The 17,126-nt window shown below is 40.7% G+C and overlaps 1 protein-coding gene across 2 annotated transcripts in view; it reads right to left on the minus strand.

Annotated features, from left to right (window-relative positions):
* The window catches only part of armh3 (armadillo like helical domain containing 3), a 117,864-nt gene extending 101,013 nt beyond the window's left edge, over positions 1-16,851 (minus strand). For both annotated transcript variants that reach the window (XM_048550982.2, XM_048550983.2), the window contains exons 1-8: positions 16,718-16,851; positions 13,130-13,241; positions 11,264-11,320; positions 8,232-8,378; positions 7,623-7,730; positions 5,828-5,920; positions 5,525-5,599; positions 1,821-1,907 (exon numbers count right to left, since the gene is read on the minus strand). In XM_048550982.2, coding sequence (XP_048406939.1) covers positions 1,821-1,907; positions 5,525-5,599; positions 5,828-5,920; positions 7,623-7,730; positions 8,232-8,378; positions 11,264-11,320; positions 13,130-13,231 — 669 coding nt within the window. In that variant the 5' untranslated portion in view covers positions 13,232-13,241; positions 16,718-16,851. The remainder of the gene's footprint in view (positions 1-1,820; positions 1,908-5,524; positions 5,600-5,827; positions 5,921-7,622; positions 7,731-8,231; positions 8,379-11,263; positions 11,321-13,129; positions 13,242-16,717) is intronic.
* Positions 16,852-17,126: the final 275 nt, after the last annotated feature.

Below are 17,126 nucleotides of genomic sequence, written 5' to 3' on the forward strand. Positions count from 1 at the left end.
GTGGGTGAATGCATGACAAATGAAGTGTTATGTGCATAAATGTAAGGTTATCCACTTTGGTAGCAAAAACAGGAAAACAGATTACCTGAATGGTGATGGATTGGGAAAGGGGGCGGTGCAACAAGACCCATGTGTGCTTGTACACCAGTTGCTGAAAGCAGACATTCAGGTGCAGCAGGCTGTGAAGAAGCCAAATTGTATTTGGCCTTCATAGCAAGAGAACTTCAATACAGGAGCAGGATGTCTTGCTGTAATTGTACAGGGCCTTGGTGAGACCACACTTGGAGCAGGTGTGCAGTTTTGATTTCTTTATTGGAGGAAGGATGTTCTGGCTATGACAGTGTGTGCAACAAAGGTTTACTAGAATGATTTCAGAGATGGCATGGCTGACATAAGAAGAGTGACTTGATCGGTTCGACTATATTCAATGGAGTTTAAAAGAATGAGGGGATCTCATAAAAACCTGCAAAATTCTAACAGAATTAGACAGGAGAAAACACAGGATGGGGGTTCCCAATGACCAATGAGTCAGAACCAGGGGTCACAGACAAAGGTGGACCACTTAGATAAGGAGAAATTTCATTACTAATATGTGGCGTGCCTGTGAAATCCTGTCAGAGAGAGTGGTTGAGGCCAAAACATTGAATGTTTTCAAGGAGTCAGATACAGTTAATAGGGCTAAATGGATCAAAAGATATGGGGAGAAAGCAGAAAAAAGACACGGAGTAGAATGATCAGCCACGATCATAGTAAATGGTGGGGTAAACCTGAAAGGTCAAGTGGCCAACTCCTGTTCCTACATTTAGTGTTGTCACCTACCTTTTAAACCAACAATTTTAGCCCTGATGCAACCTGGGAGATGGTTAACAAGGAATTAAAGGAGTTTCTCAGTTCCCCACACTGAATTTCGGTGTACAAGAATGGGGAGCAAACTAAGTAAAGTCCCACAATATCGCATTTTTCTAGAGAGGAAAAATTACAACAAGGTCAAAACTACTACACAGAAATATAATGGGAATATACATCTGGTGTACAGAATCTTGGAATCTCACTGTCCTCCAGGTATGTGGTAATCGTAAACTGAATGTAATTTTTGCCCTGAATAGTGGAGTAAGAACTTCCAAACAATAAAATATTCTTTAATATTTATTTGTATCTGTGACAGTGCAATGAATTGTGGGAAACATGTTAGACAGAAGTTATAAATAGTTAGGTAGAACATGTTTCTCACATAAACACAGCATTATTTTACATCAAAAAATGCTGTCTCCTAAAAATAGTGAGGTTGTTTTTAACACAGGTTTACTGAAACACCCAACAGTAACACAAGGGCATCATGCATGTTCTACCATTCATTTATGCAATTGCTGATCTATATCTTAAACTCCATTCACTCACCTTATCATTTCTGATAGATTTTTGTGAGCTGAAGTTATCAATCTCAGTTTTAAAATGTGCATTTAACCCACAAACTCAACAGCATTTTGGGGGACAGTTTTCCAGATTTATAGCCCCTTTTGTAAAAACATTTCCTCACTACCTCGATTCAGTTTGGCTCCAATTTTAAAGAATGTGCCTCCATGTTCTGAACTCTCCCACCAGACAAAATAACTTCTCTCCACTTAGCGTATTAAATCCTTTATTCAGCTTAAACACCTTGATTATAGCAACACTTAAACATTTATATTCAAGAGAACACAAACATGTGCTCACTATGCAACCTGTCCTGAGCGTATCCATTTTGGCTTGGAATCACTGCAACGGCATTTAATTGAAAACGAGGAGAGAATCACTGATCCCTTCCAATCATAACAACTTACCTCGTACTTTCTGTAATTAACCAGCAGTGCCAAGAGAACCACAGTATCATAGCCATGCTGCCCCCTGCTGGATGCCACGGACAGAATCTGAAAAACAAAATGGGAAAGAAAAGGGATGAGAGATCAAGCTATAGAATCAGAAGCAATGGGGAAATTCTTAACTTGCAGGTCACAACCTCAGTGAAGAATATGAAAATCCTTAAGTATTTGACTGCATTCATATTTCCTCATCATCTTAACCAAATGGAAATGTCACCAGAGGGTTTAACGCCAGGTATGGATATACCTTCTCGAATTATTTTTTCAATCAGTGCATCGCAGGTCATAACTTGGGAATTACAACAATTACAGGAAAAGTGCAAAAATTCCGTTCAGATCCCCTTCAGGGAACGAAACAGTTCACTCTGATCTTGGCTAATACCATGCAGCGCCTACTCGTTCTGCTGCGAAGAAAAGGCTAGGTCAATTCCATTGTGGCATCTACTGTTCCTAAACCACTATTAAAGGAGAATGGATAGAGCATCAATCTGCAGAACTAATGCTTTTACAAACAAAATTTATGAGAAAATCAGGACATTCTGTGAAACATGGTGCCATCTGGTGGCTGTACTTGGAGGCAAATATATTCAAGCAGAAAAATTGAGACAGCTGTACTGTGGCCCATGAATAGCAGCTTGGTCCATGCAGAGTGTTTAGAGAGACGCAAACTCACCATCTCCAATCAGAATCTAATATAAATCTACACAGACTTACAAAGAGATTACCAAGCAGTGTTACATAGAACCTTCCTATTTAATATTGTTGAGGAGCTCTTTGGCTTTGAAGGATTGTGCAAAGAAATAATACAATAGACTTCACAATTGGCAATAAAAACTTCATAGACTTCAGGATTGGCGATAACTGCTTGCTTTGCTATAAACTATGGTGAGGTTGTTTTGAATAATGACTCTCTTGAAGATGTTCTTATCTTATCTGAGTTCAAGGGAAACCTGCTAAGAATGAGGTGAGTTGGAGGAAGAAAGGGCTGTCTTATGAAGCTGCTCTTCAGTTTCTCCTGCTTCTGCATCAGTTCAGGGTGACCCCTGAAGAAGGGATCTGAAGACAAACTGCTCTGAACAGCAAAAAACCCTTCAGCCAATGTCTGCAGAGAAAATTTTTGTTTCTCTTTTCTTAAAAAAAAAGTGCGCCTTTAGGAATATTTATAGAAATAGACATACGTGTTTTTGTTTCATAGTCTATGTTATTCAATAAAGGTGGGATAATTGGTCAAGTTCTGTTTTGATTTTTAATAAACAAAGTTGTAGGCTTTTTTAAAGAAACTGTTTAAAAAATCTGTCATTTGAAACTGGATATAGATAAGGTTAATTGGACAAGTTGATAACTAGACAAAGTACTTTTACTTTGTACTCTGATCCACAGTACAGTCAGACCAGGGTGACCAATGCCCTTCTCTAGCCTCGGCTGTAACAACAGAAACTGGTCATTCAGCCCATCCACTCTACAACAGTGGTTCTGACTCTTTCCCATGACTCTTCTCTCATCCTATCTGCACATGCTCCTATATTTTTTATTCATGTTTATTTACCTTCCCCTTAAATGCATCTATGCTATTCATTTAACCAACACAAGAGGGATAGAAGCAGAACAGTGAAACTATCCTCCAACTCCCTTGCTTGGTCAGATAAGGTGAGTGAATGCTGACAGCAGTGCAGTTTGACAGACTGCTTTGTTTTGGAGTTCCTGAGGTTCTGCAAAGCTCAACCGAGTCTAGATATGCACTCACTCTTTAGAAGATTTTTTTTCTACACAAATCATTACTAGAAAATGACTTAACAAGACTTAAGGGACTGCAAAACAAGAGTACAAAATAAGAGTGCAAGGCCATACTGACACAGAGAAACATGTCTGGGTAGAAAACACAAAGGGACTAGGAGGTTAACCCTTTTGAGGTTCTGCATTTCAATTAGATTATGGCTGATTGCCAGCTTAACTCCACGAGTTAATATGGTTTAGCATCAACGTAATTGGTAGAGTTTAATGAATAAACAAAAATATCCTGAGATTTCCTGTGATGTAACTATGAACCCAGGAGTCATTTCAGAAGGTTGGAACTCCATCAGCATAGGGCAGAGATGCTTCCTGTAAGATCCTCTTGTATATATTTGCAGTAACTACTGTTTGAAGAAACAGCTGGAGACCTGATCTGAATTTATTAAAACAGATGAAAGCTCCTAACACCAGAAAGTCCTGGAGTCTAAATCCAAGGTGTGTGCATGTATCTGTGTGTGTTCTGTGCATACATGTGTCTATGTACATGTGTGTGTCAGAAAGGGATTTTTCTCAGTAAAGTGGCACAGGCCACCTGTAATGTTAAACACAGAAATGGGCCTAACTAGTCATGATCCATACAAGCTGCCTCCCACCATTCTCCTTCACCTCGCCCTCAATGCATAGTTTGCAATTACTTTTCTCTTATGTACTTATCTGGCTTCCCCTTAAAATGGAGCTAGTCAGCAGTGATGCACTGCTAAAAGTTCAAGCTTGTTGGCATGAGACAAATAACACATTCCACCACGTAAGCAAAGGTGCACTAGAAAGCTAAAGCACAGATTTACCAGATTTATTTAAAACCACAGAGGGGTCTAAAGTGATTGCCAATCCAGAGAAAAGCTTGTCAAAACTCAAGATGGTGTTTTCCCCCCCACCGCTACCCCAGGCCCCTCAGGCCCACCCACCCAGACCGAAGTATTTTTCTTATTGTAGCTTTGCCAACCTCAACTAAAATTCAGGAATGACTTGGACTTATCTTAATCATGGTTTGGTTCTATAAATTGTCTTCAAAATGCAACAGCCTTCATTCCTGGCTGCTTTCATCTTCAAATATTAGATTAGTTGGATGTGCATTAAACAGAATCTCTTAAATACATAAAGGCACGGAGCAATCACAGATTGCTAAGAATCCATGCAAGCTATTTTAGAGGATTATGGAGCAAGAAGCTGGTGAGTGGCACTGACGTACAGTCCTTTCAATGTGTCAGTGCAGACAATGACAGATGAAATGCCTTCTCTGGTCATTAGATTCCAACAGTGCAAAGGCATGGAATACAAGGTGGCAAACTGTGGCATCATTCAAATAAGACACACACTGTGGTCGTGCAGTAACCCCATGTACTGTTAAAGACATCTTCACAAAGGGGAGATGAGAACAACTATTCTACCTGTTGTGTTACATTAAAACGTAGATCAGAAGAGTCTGGCTTCTGATCAGCTGAAGGAACAATGCAAACATATATCACAGGAGGGAAAGAAAGATTTAGATAGTGCACGGTTCAGGACCACAGGATGTTGCAAAATACATTACATAGAACTTAGAACAATACAGCACAGAACAGGCCCTTCGGCCCGCAATGTTGCGCCGACCTGTGAACTAATCTAAGCCCATCCCCCTACACTATCCCATCACAGACAATGAAAAATCATTTTAAGTAACTGCTGTGATACAAACTGCCAATTTGTCCAAAGTAAGACTGTACGGCAATGTTATAATGACTGGGTAATCTTATTTACTGATGTTGGTTGAGGGATCAACATCACCCAGACCAATCATCTTTCAGAAAAGGCAATGACCATTTAACCAGCAATTAGATGGTTAGAGGGCACTTCAAAAATCAACATTTTATAACAATTCATGGATAGACACTTACCTGAAGAATAGCTTCAAAAATACTGTTTATCATCACATATTCCAGGATAGTGTTCTGGCTGATATTATCCGTCACCTGCCAACAAGAAACAAACTGATGATGACGACAGGGAGACTGGGAAAACTGCTTTAATAACTAGTTTCTTTCTCTTATCTGCAATTGCCCCACTCACTGTGCTTTTGGGGGGGTGGGGTGGGGCCAGAACTAGAAGAGAGAGGGTGCCAAGAGACAGAGATATGCAAGGTAGCACAGGACAGGGTAGGAATGGGGCCAGCACCAGAAACTGATAGAAGATTTACTCACTGTGACCAAACACAGCAATAGCTTTAAGCAAAGACTCTTCAAACTCTCTGAGCCATCGCCACACAACAAAGTGTCCAAACTCTCCATCAGGTTCTGTGAATTAAAGAGAGAAGGATTATCATACAGAACCTTTCACCAAATTGCTAAACTTGCAATGCATGTACACAAAGCTATGTGTACCATGAAGAGGCGCTTTCGCCCTGGTGAACAAGATATAAAAGGGGGAAAAAGAAAAGACTTGCACTACAATGGACCCTTTCATTACCACGGCACGTCCAAAAACACTTTACAACTGATCAAGTGTTGTTACAGTGTAGTGGCTGTTTTAACACAGAAAACACAGAACCCAATTCGTGCTCAGCAACCTCCCACAACTAGCAACAACAAAAGTGACCACATAATGCTTTTTTAATATTGATTGAAGGATAAATATTGATTATCCTGGACACCAGGAATAACTCCCTTGCTCTCTTTGAAAAAATATATCTACTCAGAAAAGGTACACAAAAAAAACTTAGTACAACGTCTTATCCAAAAGATAGCATCTCTTACAATGGACCACTCCCTCGGTACTGTATTGTTTCAACTTGATGCTGTGGGTCTTAAACTCTCAACCTGCTGATTTGTTGAGGCAAGTGCTGCAACTGACACTGAGTCTAGATTCTCCAACTGTATTGCACAGAGATAAGTCATCCTTAACAATATGACTAGTAATTGCAATGTTATGATTAGTAAATGCCACCAAGTTAAAGTTCACCCATTGTTTAAGGTGCCCAAAGGTCTCACCTTCCATATCGTCACTCAGCTCATATGACATCCAGTCCTGAATGAATTTAAATTTCCTCTAATTGAACATTGTAAAGATTGAAGCTGATTATCTTTGCTAGCTCACCACCATTGTTCTCCAGTCATTCCTGGACATGACCCTGGCCACTGTCTCAGGGTGAGTTAGTCCAGTTGCAACCTCAATGCTTAAATGTCGTCCACAGTCAAGTTTCCAACCCCAAATCCTCCTCAACACCACTTCTACAATATCACCCATCTTTGTCCTTGTCTCAGCTCAATTGCTATTGTAATCACTGGTAATTTTGTTACTTTCAGACAGGACTATTCCAATGTCTCTTGGGCGGTCTCCCATATTCCACCCATGAAAACCTTCGGCTCAAATTGTCTGCCGCCTATATTCAAATCCAAATCCCATTTGCTCATCAGCTCAATGCTTGCTGCTCTAAACCGGTTCTCAATAAAGCAATGCATCTTCTGTCAACATTTGAAATTCTCTTGATTGTTTTCAAATCTCTCCATGATCTTGCTCCTCCCCATCTCTGTAATGTTCTCGCTCCTCCACATCTCTGTAATATACTCTAGCTGAAACCCTCTCCAAAATATCAGCCACACCTTTAATTCTGGTCTCTTAAGTATCCTTAATTTTAATTGCTCCAACATTAGCAACCATGCCTTTAGCTGTCTGGGTCCTAAGCTAGCGAGTCCTTTCCAACATTATTCCCTTTATTTTTAAGATACTTTACAACCTGTCTACTATGAGCAAGTCATCTGTCCTAATACTTCCTTCTTTTATTCAATGTGAAACCTCGCCCGATTCCGCTCCTGTGAAGCACTTGAGACTTTGTACCATGCTAACAGCCCTATGTAAATATAAGACAGACTTATTTTCTGCTGCTTGTGCAGCCAGGGCCAGTACAGACCCAAGGCACTTTGGCTCCAGCAGTGCCCTAAGGTGTAGCTAACTGTTTAACTGAGTAGGTTATTGCTCACGCCTGCCTCCAACACTCACCTTCATCCGGAGCTCAGCTTTATCAAATCCCATCAACATGTTGATAATGTCAAAGCCAGAGGTCGGTTTGTTTTTCTGATGAACACCACGAATCAGGGCACATAGTGTCTGGAGACAAAAGAAAGGAACAGAAATGTAACCCCGGGGGAATAACAGTACAAACCTTGTCTGCTTCGCCAAGGTAAAGGCAGTGAGAAGACAGCAGGTATAGTAACAGAAAAGATCAGGGAGTGGATTTCACACTCCGAAGGGCTTAAGACACAGATGGTGATGGCAGAGAAAAGGGGGACAGTTGCACTGTAGAAAAAATAATGCACTAACAATCCTCACAGATGGTCTGGAATGTCAATTCAAAGCCCACCATGTCAACTCATTGATAAATCATAATAATCAATCTGGACTCAAGAACAACGATTATGAATCTCAGACTATCATGAATATCCATTTGATTTACCTGATCTGGTCAAAGTGTTATTCCAGGCACACAGCAATGAGGTCGGAGTTTTGGAACAATATTGCAATAGTCAAGTAAGCGGTAGGGATGTTGAGATCAGGCGAAACACATGCAAAAAAATTATACACTCACTTGTAAAAGTTCTAGAGTCTTACCTGTAACGCATTCACCACTTTAATCTGATGCTCCTCATTTAAGGACACTATGCAGTGCTGGAACAGGCTGTTAATGTTATCCTTTAACTTCATCAGCTCATCCCCATCCATGGATTCTAGCTTTGCCTCCAGGTACTCTAGGTTCACCTTAAGGGAGTAAGATGAAAGGTCAACAAACATTTTTACCTCAAGGGATGAGGATTCTCAAATATTCCACCAAGACAGTGAACAGGAGAAAGGGCCAAGTGGAAAAGTATTTCAAAAGAAAGATGACAGAGTTATGCAGCCACATAGCATGGAAACACACTCCTCAGTCCAATTTATCTACATTAAGTCTCCTAAACTAAACTAGCCCCACTTGCCTGCATTCGGTCCATATCACTCATGCTTTCCTGTTCATATAACTACCCAAATATCTTTTAAATGTTGTAACTGTACCTGCATCTACCACTTCCTCTGGAAATTTATTCTGCAGATGAACTGCCCTCCATGTGAAAAAGTTGCCCCTCAGGTTTTAAATCTTTCTCTTCTCACCTTAAAAATATGACCCCTACTTTTGAGCTCCCCCAACCCTATGGAAAAGACCTTTGCTATTCCCCCACTTTATCTATATGCCTCATGATTTTATGAACCTTTATAAAGGTCAGCCCTGAAGCTCCAATACTTCAATGAAACAAGTCCCAGCCTATTTTGTCTCTCCTTATAATACAAACCCTCCAGTCCCAGCAATATCCTGGTACATCTTTTCAGAACCCTCTCCAACTTAATAATATCTTTCCTATTACAGAGTGAACAGAACCACACACAGTACTCTTAAAAGTGGCCTTACCAACAGCCTGTGCAGCCGTAATATGATAACCCAACTCCTTTATTCAGTGCTCTGAGCAATGAAGGCAAGCATGCTTAATATCTTCTTAACCATCCTGTCTACCTGCAAACAACTTGCAAGAACTATGTAATTGAGCCCCTCTCTGGTGAGCAACACTACCTACCATTAACTGTGCAAGTCCTGCCTTTGTTTGTTTTACCAAAATACAATATTTCACATTTATCCACAGGGGCAACACTGTGGCTCAGTGGTTAGCACTGCAGCCTCACAGCACCAGGGACCAGGGTTCGATTCCAGCCTCAGGTAACTGTCTGTGCGGAGTTTGCACATTCTCCCTGTGTCTGCGTGGGTTTCCTCCAGGTGCTCCGATTTCCTCCCTCAGTCCAAAGATGTACAGGCTAGGTGGATTGGCCATGCTAAATTGCCTGTAGTGGTCAGGGGTGTGTGGGATATAGGGGAATGGGTCTGGGTGGGATGCTTCAAGCGGTGGTGTGGACTTGTTGGGTCGAAGGGCCTGTTTCCACACTGTAGGGAATCTAATCTAATCTAAACTCCATCTGCCACTCCTCAGCCCACTGGCCCAATGATGGTCAGCCATAAGGAAGGATACAGTTGCAGACACCACGTAAAGCGAGTACAAAAGAAACACAAGGATGGAGTGGTGGAGAATGCAAAAAGAAGGCCTGAAGAGGCTGATGATGATGGGAGTGAAAAAACTTTGAGAGAACATGAACAAGATGAAATCTGGGGTAGTGGAGTTAGAGAACTAGATGATTAGTGCTGATCATGTTGATGCACTAGCCAGAGTGGAAGCAATCACAAGCATTACACACACTCAACTCTGCTTCCGACCTGATCATGCAAACTGTCCCTTGTCTGATGCTCCTGCTCCAGCAAGAGATAAAAGGAAATCAGAGCCAATTCTATCTAACTCCAACTCCGTAAATGGGATAATGCGTACAATCTTACGAGAGCACTGTCTGAAGTCAATGAACACTGAAAGAGATTAGGGACTGAACCAACTCCATGATGCTGGCAAATTGTCTTTGCCCACTGGCAACTGGGGAAACTCTTATTTTTCTGCCAAGCAGAATAGATGAAGATTTTATCCACAAGCTCCAAACATTTTTGGTTGAGTTGAAGAGGCAAACTACAAAACAGAGAATACACATTATGACCTACACCCAATGATTCAACAAACCTCCTTGCAGACAGGCTCTACTCCTAACAACAACTTGTATTTACAAAAATGTCTTTCATAAGACATTTCACAGCATTAAAAGAAAACAAAACTTGACACTGAGTGACTTAAAGCTGGGCAGATGACCAAAAGCTTGATCAAAAAGGTAGGTTTTAAGAACCATTTAAAAGGAGGAAAGCAAGAAGGAGAAGTGGAAAGGTTTAGGAAAGGGGAGACCATGGAGAGATTTCAATGTGGATTCATATTTTTAAAATTAATCATTGCTCAACCAGTGCAAATATAAGGCAAAGAGCAGTGGATGGGCAGAACTTAAGTGTCTTTCTCAAGGGTAATTAGGAATAAGTCATATGCCCACATCCTGTGAACAAACATTTGTTTGGGACATGGTTGAGTTTTAGATGACTTCAGGTCTACCAAGGGTAGAATATGAGAGATTGACAAAGGAACCCGTTAGAAAAGTCAAATCTTGATGCCAAGACGTACAAGGATTTCAGTAGGACATGAAGAAAGGCAGGGATGGTGGTGCAAAGTTTTATCAATGGTACAGATATACAGAAACTAATTTCAGAGCTAAATGTGACACCAAAGTTGCAAGCCATTTCCCACACTTAATTTGCTTCTAAATCCACTGAGCAATTACTCCACCATAGTCTCTATTCCACCCACATAATTCCAAACCACATGCTAAGTACATTCCAATTATACACTATCTTCTTGGTCAATCCCTTCCCACAGTCAATCTGTATTTTACACTATTATGAACACTAACTGCCTATTTAATATCCCAAATTAAAGTCTGTATTAGTACTACCTGATTCTCAAAACAAAACTCCAGAATATTCATTCAGTTTAACAGCTACACAATGCAACCCTGAACTCCACTCTCTGTACACTAATATCCTTCCACTGTAGAAGCCAGAGACCTTAGCCACAAAAATACTCAAGCATTAGATAATAAAACCTGACTTTGAAAGAAAGAACAACAAAAATACATCAACTAACCTTCATCAGGAAAAGTTCCTCCCAGAATCGAGGGCAGTTCTTGGTTGGGTCTTCATTCTGAGGCAGAAATGGAATTATGACATTACTCAAGACTCAATAGGTTTTTTGTCAACTTTGAATCTTCTGCTAAAACACACTTGAATCTCTACACTTCAACAATAACTGTCAAAGATTCCTCTATATCACTCCTCCTTTACCCACAGTTCTACACATTTTCCATCCTCTAGCTCAACTTCTTTCTTTGTCTGTTGAGCCCATTTTCTGCTCTTAGGCACTCCTTCTTCCAAATCGTTCTCACTCCCCATCCAACATCCATTCTACCCATTAGACTCCCCCCTTCCTTCTCGATAGTGGAGTCATCAATGGCAGGAATGTTTAACTATGCTGTATCAGGTTCACATTGTTCGTATATTACCCTAATTCACAACTGTGGCCACAATAACATAAAGGACCAAGTAAATTATGGTTATTTTCACATTCTGGGGAGGCAGTAGCATAGTGGCAATATTATTAGATTCATAATCCAGAACCTCAGACTCACCTTGTGAAGTTACACGTTCAAATCCCACCATCGAAGATGGTGAAATTTGAATGTAACAAACATATGGGTTTTTTTTTTAAAATCAGCCTAATGGTGACCATGTAACCACTGCTGATTATGTAAAAATACAACTGCCTCATTAATATTATTTAGAGAATAAAATCTGCCATTATTAGCCTGCAAATGACTCTAAACCCACAGGAGTACGATTGACTCTTAATTGCCTTCTGGACAAGTTAGATATGAGCAATAAAAATTCATAGCATTATAATCGGTGATCCCAACATCCCATGAACAATTTTTCTTTTAAATTGCTGTTTCTTGGAGCTTGCTGTGTCCAAACAGTCTGTCTTGCAGCAGCAACACACTTCAACTGACTTAATTGTCCGAAAAGCACTAAAGACTATTGTGAGTATGACAGTGATGCTTTAGAAATGCTTGCATTTCATTAATTAGGCAGGTTCCATTATAAATGTACATAAACGATTTTATAACTGAAGTATTAAAATAAAGGCAATGTATGGATTACATTTACACACGCTAGTTGGTATATTTCTAGCCTTTAACCCTGATACACTGGACTCTGCTGGATTTGAATTTCCATTGTGAAATAGCACTGGAGACTGACTAGTAGTATGTCAAATATTGGAGTTGCTGTAATGCTTTTACATTATAAATTCCCACATCCACATCATGATGAAAATGTCTGAATGAATGTGTCACATTAATACAACATCCCAATCCCTAATGTGAAGCACAATTTCTGCTAAAATGTGGGCTTCAGAATTTATTATCAAAATAGGTGAGGGAAAGACTTTGAATAAAGCCTGCATTCATCCTATGCAACGTGCCTTAATGTTATCTTACCAACTCTAACCATAAGCTCACTACAGTGCTCGCACAAATCCATAACCGTACTTCAGCAGAGTGTCGCAAGTACAAATGAATCTTTCCCAAATTGGTTACATAATCTACAAAATGGAATGGAAATGGAAAAACTTGCACAATTAAAAACTTATGTCAAAATCAACAGCAAATCAAAGCCAATGCTGGGGAATGGAACAAGCTGATTTGCTCTTGCTGCAAGCTGGAACAAACACAAAGAACTGAATGGCCTCTTTCTGCACTGTATCCATTTCACTCTATAATCTCAGTCTCATTGGATAGGAGATTTCCTATTCACAGCATTGCATGCAAATCTATCCAAAAGAACCAACATGTTTTTCCACATTGCAAAGGTACAGGACTATCAATCAAACCAACCCAACTCTTTTTGTGATAGCACTCAGCCTGATCGGTAATAATTCAGATTTTATAGCACATACCTTGAAGATTTCATCATACATCAAAACCACCTTCTCTTTCAAAGGTTTCTTGGTGGACGATGCTTTGCGGAGAAGGCCTCCCTTTTTCTCTACCTGTGCCATTGCATGGATTCTATAACAAAGATGTCGACCATTAGGAAACAGGCAGCAAGCAGCACCGTCACTCAGATTATTACAGTTCTTTCTTATCTTTTCATCAAGCAGAGATCACACTTAAACACCATCCTGCATTCACATTGTGCAATGCACTTCAATGTTATCTTACCAATTCTAACTATAATCTCACTATAATGCTCTCACATTTGCAATACAGATCCATAATAAAGTGTACTTCAGCAGCAAGTCACAAGTGCAAATGGCTCTTTCCCACATCAGTTATATAATCTATAATTATGCTTCTGGGTATACTTTCTGCAGGTTAAATTTGAAAAGGGATGAAGACTTACAAGAGCGCCAATACACTTCACTGAAGTGCCAGCAACAATGATGTAGAATTTGCTACTTAGGATCTGTATTCCTCATATGCATTGATATAAGCTTAAAATGGCCTAACATTAGGCTTGCACAATGTTCTGATTAATCAAAAGATCAAGCCAATGTTGCTGGTCACCAGAAGTTCCTTCTCCCCTTTCCATGTAAATAACTGCCTAATCACTTCCATGTTGTCTACAATGTTAAACCAGATTTCCAGTGAAGTGTAATGAGGGGTGTGACATTTTGATATTTAAAATGTGCTCTGTGCAACATGTGTCATATAACTGTACAAACCACTCTTTCTGACTGTATTTGTTGTGTTGCTAGCGAGTGACTGGACCAATCATTTCTTTTATGGACCAAGAGGTCTTTGCCCATTTCAATTAAAAATTAATTGTTAGTCCAGGCTGCCCCAAATCAAAAATTAGGGCCCTTGCATTACCACATTTCCTATATTCTGTTTAAAAGAAAAAGGCTACACATTCAAATTTTCAATTCTGATCACCAGAGGTTATAAGCACATACAGACTAATGAGGGTAAAATTCATATTGGAGAGATACTCAGTTCAGAAACATCACCATTGACTTCCTGCCAAGAGTCATTGGTTAAAAGGTGAAACAGATGAGTAATGTTCAACGCATAGCTAACAGTTTTTGCCATCGTCTCCACTCTCCTATCACAGGGCTGTAGGCTGAATGGCTGGTCTGTGATAATAGAACATCAATAATTGTGACAAATGCATCAAAATATCCTCATCTCCTGAAGTATTATACCAGGGATTCAACATTTTAATGTGCCATACAAATTTGCTCCTAATGGCAACTTTACAAGGCTTCTCTATGGGTCAGCCAGCAAAGGAAACTGAATTCCATCCCAAAACCGTGCAGTAAGGATGGGCTCAAGGCTGGGTATTTATCACTTTATTCTATATCTAACACCACACTGAAGTTGATCAGGACAATTGTTTAAGAGAGCTTTACTCTCTAACAGACTGGACAAAGTCTGGCACTTACCAATATCAAAACTCTCCAGCCTGAAATACTCTTCCAATAACAGAAAGAGATGCCTGGACAACAGAAGAAATGGCTCAATATGTGGATTCAACTCACCACTGATTCCTCAGCTCTAGACAGCAAGTTCACCAGGCAGACATGTCATAATCCAAACAGATTAAAGAGCAAACATCGACACCAGTGTCCTTCTCACCCCTCTAATCTTCTCCAGCCTTACAACTTTCAGAGATGTCTATACCCATCCACTTTAAGTTCCCTGCACATTCCTGACTTCTTCATGGTAACATTCCATATCCAAAGCTCCAAAATTCCCTCACTAAACCTCGCCACACTCTTAAAGCCTGCGTCCTTAACCTGACTTCGGGTCCCTTCCCAACAGTGCTGTTGGTGCCCCTACACCCCAACGACAGTAGCAGTTCAAGGCAGCCACTCACCACCATCTTCTCCATGGCAGTTATGGATGGGCAATAAACACTAGACCAGCCATTAATGTTCACATCCCAAGAAAGAATGGATAAAAAAACCTGACCAATTTGTCCCAATCATGTGCTCTTCCATCGGTAACATTTCCCCTTTAAGTATTTATCCATGTTAGTGTCACACATTACCAGTCAATGACAATCTCCAAAAGGACACCTAACCATTGCCTCCTGATGTTCTATGGCTGTATCAGAAACAGAACTGGACCAGGCCATAGAAACGGTGGCTATGAGGCAAGATCAAAGGTGAATTCTGCAGCAAGTAACACACCTCCTGTCTTCCCAGCATGTTATGCAATCTAATAGTCCTAGGTCAACAGCATGATAGAATAATCTCCACTTGATTGAACAGGTGCACCTCCAACATGAAGCTCAAAGACAGAGTGGCTTATTTGATTAGCAATCCATTTATTATTTGCACATTCACTCCTTTCCACCACCAATATACAGTAGCAGCAGAATGTCTGACAGCATAATCTATAAGATGCACTGCATAAAATCACCGAGGCTCCCTAGAGAGGGCCTTCAAAACTCATGGCCTCTGCAACTTAGAAGCACAAAGGTAAGAGATACATGGGACAAGATAAGAGATACAAGAGACAGAACCACCTGCAAGTTCTCCTATAAAATCACATACCATCCTGACTTGGAAATATATTACCATTTCTTCAGTGTTGCTAGGTCAAAGTCCTGGAAATCTCTTCCTCATAGCATTACGGGTACCCGCTACATGACAGGGACTGCAGCAGTTCAAGTAGGCAGCTCATCACAACATTTTCCAAAGCAATTTGGCATGGGCAATAAATACTGACTCAGCCATGAAATCAACATCCTATGAATGAATTTTAAAAAGGTAAGTTGGTCAAGATCCATGGGTTCAAGTATGCAAACTCGGCCATTGCCGTGGCTGACAACAGCTACCTCTGTACAATGCTCACAATACGCCAAAGTTGGATTGCTACATTGTAGGATTAATTTCCGCTTGAGGCAAATGTTGTGGTTCTCTAGAAAGATGGTTGACAGAGAGGTGATACATAGTAAACTAGTTTGAGGTAATGCAGTGCATATTTCCCAACTCAATCCCATTATGTTATTCAGATACGGTTTCAACGTTTGAGGTAACAAGTTGTAGAGCTGGATGAACACAGCAGGCCAGGCAGCATCAGAGAAGCAGAAAAGCTGACGTTTCGGGTCTGGACCCTTCTTCAGGGAATTGGGTCCAGACTCGAAACGTCAGCTTTCCTGCTCCTCTGATTATTGTTCATCCACCTTGGTATCTCAAATTCTCCAGCATCGGCATTTCCTACTATCTCTGAGACAATCGGGACAAAGCCACTTGATACTCGAAGCTAGAAGCTGTTCTGTTCACAATATTGGGGAAGTTTCACTAAAACTTTTCTGCAGATTATAAATATTTCATTTAAATTTTTAACAAGTAGGTGTGTTGAAGGACTGTCATTGTTTGCTCTCATTGCAAAATGCGGCCTGTTGATCCCAATCTCTTGCCTTTTCTGCTCACCCTGAACCCTATCTACTGCAGAAGCGCGGCTGAGGGGCTGAATGTATTACCGGATAGGAAATAGGGAACAACTTCCCGAACCCTGATCCTGGAAACTCTTACCTGTCACACCCATTCCAGTCACCAAACTGACCTCCGTCCACTGACTGCCATGCTCAATCCCGCCGCTCCTACAGGCTTGGTCCGCCCGCCGCGCTCCTCCAGTATCCCACAATGCCCGGCGAGGCACTCCAATGAGGCGCTCCGGCAGGCTCGGTCTGCTAGTATCCCACAATCCTGTTGGTAGACTGTCGCCATCCCGGACGGAACAGTGTTGGAGATTTCATCCTCCTCTTAGTTCCCAACAACGTCGCAAAATGACTGCTCAGTGCATCTGTTAATATATAACGTCCTCATACTTCAGCTAATAAATGGATTTCTGAATAGATTGATTCAACCCGGAATTCTGGGATACTGGTCGGGAGGTCTTATTGAGGCAGGATCCTTCAGTGGATATTTTTGATCTTCTGTG

Source organism: Stegostoma tigrinum, chromosome 20, assembly GCF_030684315.1.
Source record: "Stegostoma tigrinum isolate sSteTig4 chromosome 20, sSteTig4.hap1, whole genome shotgun sequence".
Taxonomy (NCBI): domain Eukaryota; kingdom Metazoa; phylum Chordata; class Chondrichthyes; order Orectolobiformes; family Stegostomatidae; genus Stegostoma; species Stegostoma tigrinum.